The following is a 3,292-nucleotide window of genomic DNA, read 5'->3' as shown; positions in this document are numbered from 1 at the left end:
CCTCTGCTCTCAGGACAGGGGTTAGAATCATTCTTCTAGACCCTAGAGGCCACTCTGTCTCATCATAACCATGACTACTTTCCCTCCCTGAGGCCCTCCTACACCTCCTGTTCCTCATCCCACCCCCTCCCTTTAGGAGCTCAGGTTAAGCCTGGGCCTGCCTTCCCCTTGCCATCAGTCTCAAGATCTCAAAGAGTCTATTTTGTGGCTTAGATGCCAGTCTGAAATAATTTGTCCAGTTTGACACATTGCACCTTCCCCTGCCTCTCATCCTGAAGCACACCCTCCTGCTTCCCTTTTTTTTTGTTTTTACATTGTTTTATTTTTATTTACAGAAAACAGTGTACGTTTAACCCAGTTTCGTGGCAAGTTCTTTAGCATTTGCCTTTTCGAGCTTGGTGATGCGAGCCACAGACTTGGGACCCAGGACATTGCCTCCCTAGTGACGGCGGATCTCATCGTATCTGTCATTGTAGCTGGTTCGGACAGCTTCCACCAGCTTAGCCAAAGCACCTTTGTCTTCCGAGTTCACGTGTGTGAAGGCGACCGTGGTGCACGTCTTCCTGTGGACTAGACGTCCCAGTCTTGCCTGCCCCTTGATAATGCAGTAAGGGACTCCCATTTTACGACACAGGGCAGGCAAGAAGACAACGAGCTCGATGGGATCCACATCATGAGCAATCACCACCAGCTGCGCTTTCTTGTTCTCCACCAAGGTGGTGACGGTGTTGACTCCTGCTCGAAGGACAGGTGGTCTCTTAGAGGGGACATCCCCTTTGCCAGCCGCTTTCTTCTCGGCCCAGGCCAACAGCCTCTGCTTCTTCTCTTGCTTCCTCTCTGGTCTATACTTGTGGGCCAGCTTAAGCAGCTGAGTAGCTGTTTGGCGGTCCAGGGCCCTTGGTGGAGAGTCTCATGAAAAGATGTCATTTGTGTGCACCTTTAACATCAACAGAGGTATGATTGAAGGCTTCCAGATTTAATCACTGGTTGGATTTTCCTGGACAATGACAAAGCGAGCACATCTTGTCCAGGAGATTCCTCTCTGGTGAAACACGGGAAAACTTTGCAGGAAAGATTTAGGCAGTATTTTTTCTCATCCACTTGGGACCTCCGTGTTGTACTGAGTAACGGCCCAACCCAAAGAGCCAAGTTCTGATCCCTGGAACCCATGAACGTGACCTCATTTGGAAAGGGACTTTTGCAGATGTGATTAAGTCTCGAGCTGGGGAGATGACCGTGGCTTTACTGGGTGGGCCCTAAATGTTCTAAGTGTCCTTACAAGAGAGAGGCGAAAAGAGATAACAGAAACACATGTGGAAAAGTAATGGAAAGAAGAAGCAAAGAGATGTGGCCACAAGCCAAGCAATGCAGGGCAGCACCGGAAACTAGAGAAGACAAGGATAGATTCCCCTCGACAGCCCTGCAGACACCTTGGCTTCAGAATTGTGGCCTCCAGAACTGAGAGAGAATAAATGTGGGTTGTTTCAAGCCACGCAGTCTGTGGTCATTAGTTATGGCAGTCCTAGAAAGCTGATACAGACACTAAGCTTCTGGAATAGGGCACAGTTTTCTCAGGCATGTGGAATCTGGCCAGTGCTTATCCATCGATTGTTTTATTTGTTCATTTAGTTCACATTTCACTTATGTATCAGGCTCTGTGCTAAGCGCTGGGGACACAAATGGGACGAAAAACCTATTCCTCTTCTCAAAGAGCACACAGTCTAGCAGCAGAGAGAGAGTTAAGAACAGATTAGAAAGTAATGCTTTAAATACAATAGGAGAGACACAAAGAGATCTGCGTGGAGGGGCTGGGGCCGACTGGAGCATTGTCAGGAAGTCTGGCCAGGGATTCCTGGAGAGGGGGAGGCCTGAGCAGAGAGAAGATGGACAGGTGAAGGCTGGCAGCGGGTGGGGCAGGGTGCTGTGTGTGGTGCACTGCACTGTGTGTGTGTGCATGCATGTGCATGGGGTATGTGTGGTGCAGCGTGCGTTACAGAGTATATGCACGTGTATATACACCTGAGGGTGGGAGGCTGGGTGGGATTGAGCAGGGCTGCCATGGCCAGGGATATAGGATTGGGGTGCACGGTGTCTTTCGGGGGTAACTCCTTCCTCATTGAAGCCCTGGTCCTGCTTCAACATCTCCGTCACCTCTGAGGAAGTGCTAATCACCATTTTTAGGGACACTTTTGAACAAGTGCAGGACCTCCCCAGCAACCACAGAAGATGGTTTCAGACTGCGGTCTGCTCTTCCTTGGTTGTCAAAACTAGCTGTGATGCCCCCACCTCTTCTCCTAAAAGCAAGAGATTTATGAGCTTATGAAGGAAAAGTGCACTATGTTAGAAATCCAAGTTCTGTGCGGGTCACAATGACCTTAGAGCCCCTGGCCTGCAGACCTGTTTCCACAGGCCAGGAGCAGCCCCCAGACCAGTGTGTGCCCTCCAGTCCCCACTACCATGAAACAAGCAAAGTCTGCCATGGACGGCAGTATACATTGGGCCAATGTTAACTCCCATTTCCAAGTCTATTATCTCAAAAAGTCTTTGTGGCAGGCAATTTTTTAGCTTCTGTGTGGAATGGGTGTATAGTTCATTACTGGCTAAAACTCTGAGGAGCATGGGAAAGGGGAGAGAGTGAATGAGGGGCTGCAGTTGAGATCTTCAAGAGGTTCCTGATATGGTTTGGCTGTGTCCCCACCCAAATCTCATCTTGAATTGTAGCTCCCATAATTTCCAAATGTCATGGAGGGGGACATGGCAGGAGGCAACTGGATCACGAGGGCAGGTCTTTCCCTTACTGTTCTTATGACAGTGAATACATCTCACGAGATCTGATGTTTTCATAAACGGGAGTTCCCCTGCACAAGCTCTCCCTTGCCTTCCAGCATGTAAGACATGCCCTTGTTCCTCCTGTGCCTTCCGCCATGACTGTGATGGCTCCCCATCCATGTGGAACTGTGAGTCCATTATATCTCTTTTTCTTTTTCTTTTTCTTTCTTTCTTTTCTTTTTTCTTTTTTTTTTTTTGACAGAGTCTTGCTCTGTCATCTAGGCTGGTGTGCAGTGGCACATTCTCGGCTCACTGCAACCTCCAACTCCCTAGTTCAAGTGATTCTCCTGCCTCAGCTCCTGAGTAGCTGGAATTACAGGCACTTGCCACCACGCCCAGCTAATTTTTGTGTATTTTTAGTAGAGACAGGGTTTCACCATGTTGGCCGGGATGGTCTCCATCTCCTGACCTCATGATCCACTCGCCTTGGCCTCCCAAAGTGCTGGGATTACAGGCGTGAGCC

General features: G+C 49.3%; 1 protein-coding gene across 1 annotated transcript; it reads right to left on the bottom strand.

Moving 5' to 3' along the window:
* Nucleotides 1-349: 349 nt before the first annotated feature.
* On the bottom strand, nt 350-2,480 carry LOC101029068 (large ribosomal subunit protein eL8). The gene is given in 2 exon segments (XM_074387352.1): nt 350-896; nt 2,398-2,480. Coding segments are annotated over 2 exon segments (630 nt in total).
* Nucleotides 2,481-3,292: the final 812 nt, after the last annotated feature.

Source organism: Saimiri boliviensis, chromosome 16, assembly GCF_048565385.1.
Source record: "Saimiri boliviensis isolate mSaiBol1 chromosome 16, mSaiBol1.pri, whole genome shotgun sequence".
In the NCBI taxonomy this organism is placed as follows: domain Eukaryota; kingdom Metazoa; phylum Chordata; class Mammalia; order Primates; family Cebidae; genus Saimiri; species Saimiri boliviensis.
Note: the sequence above shows the minus strand (reverse complement) of the source record. Positions and strands in the feature narration are given on the sequence as shown.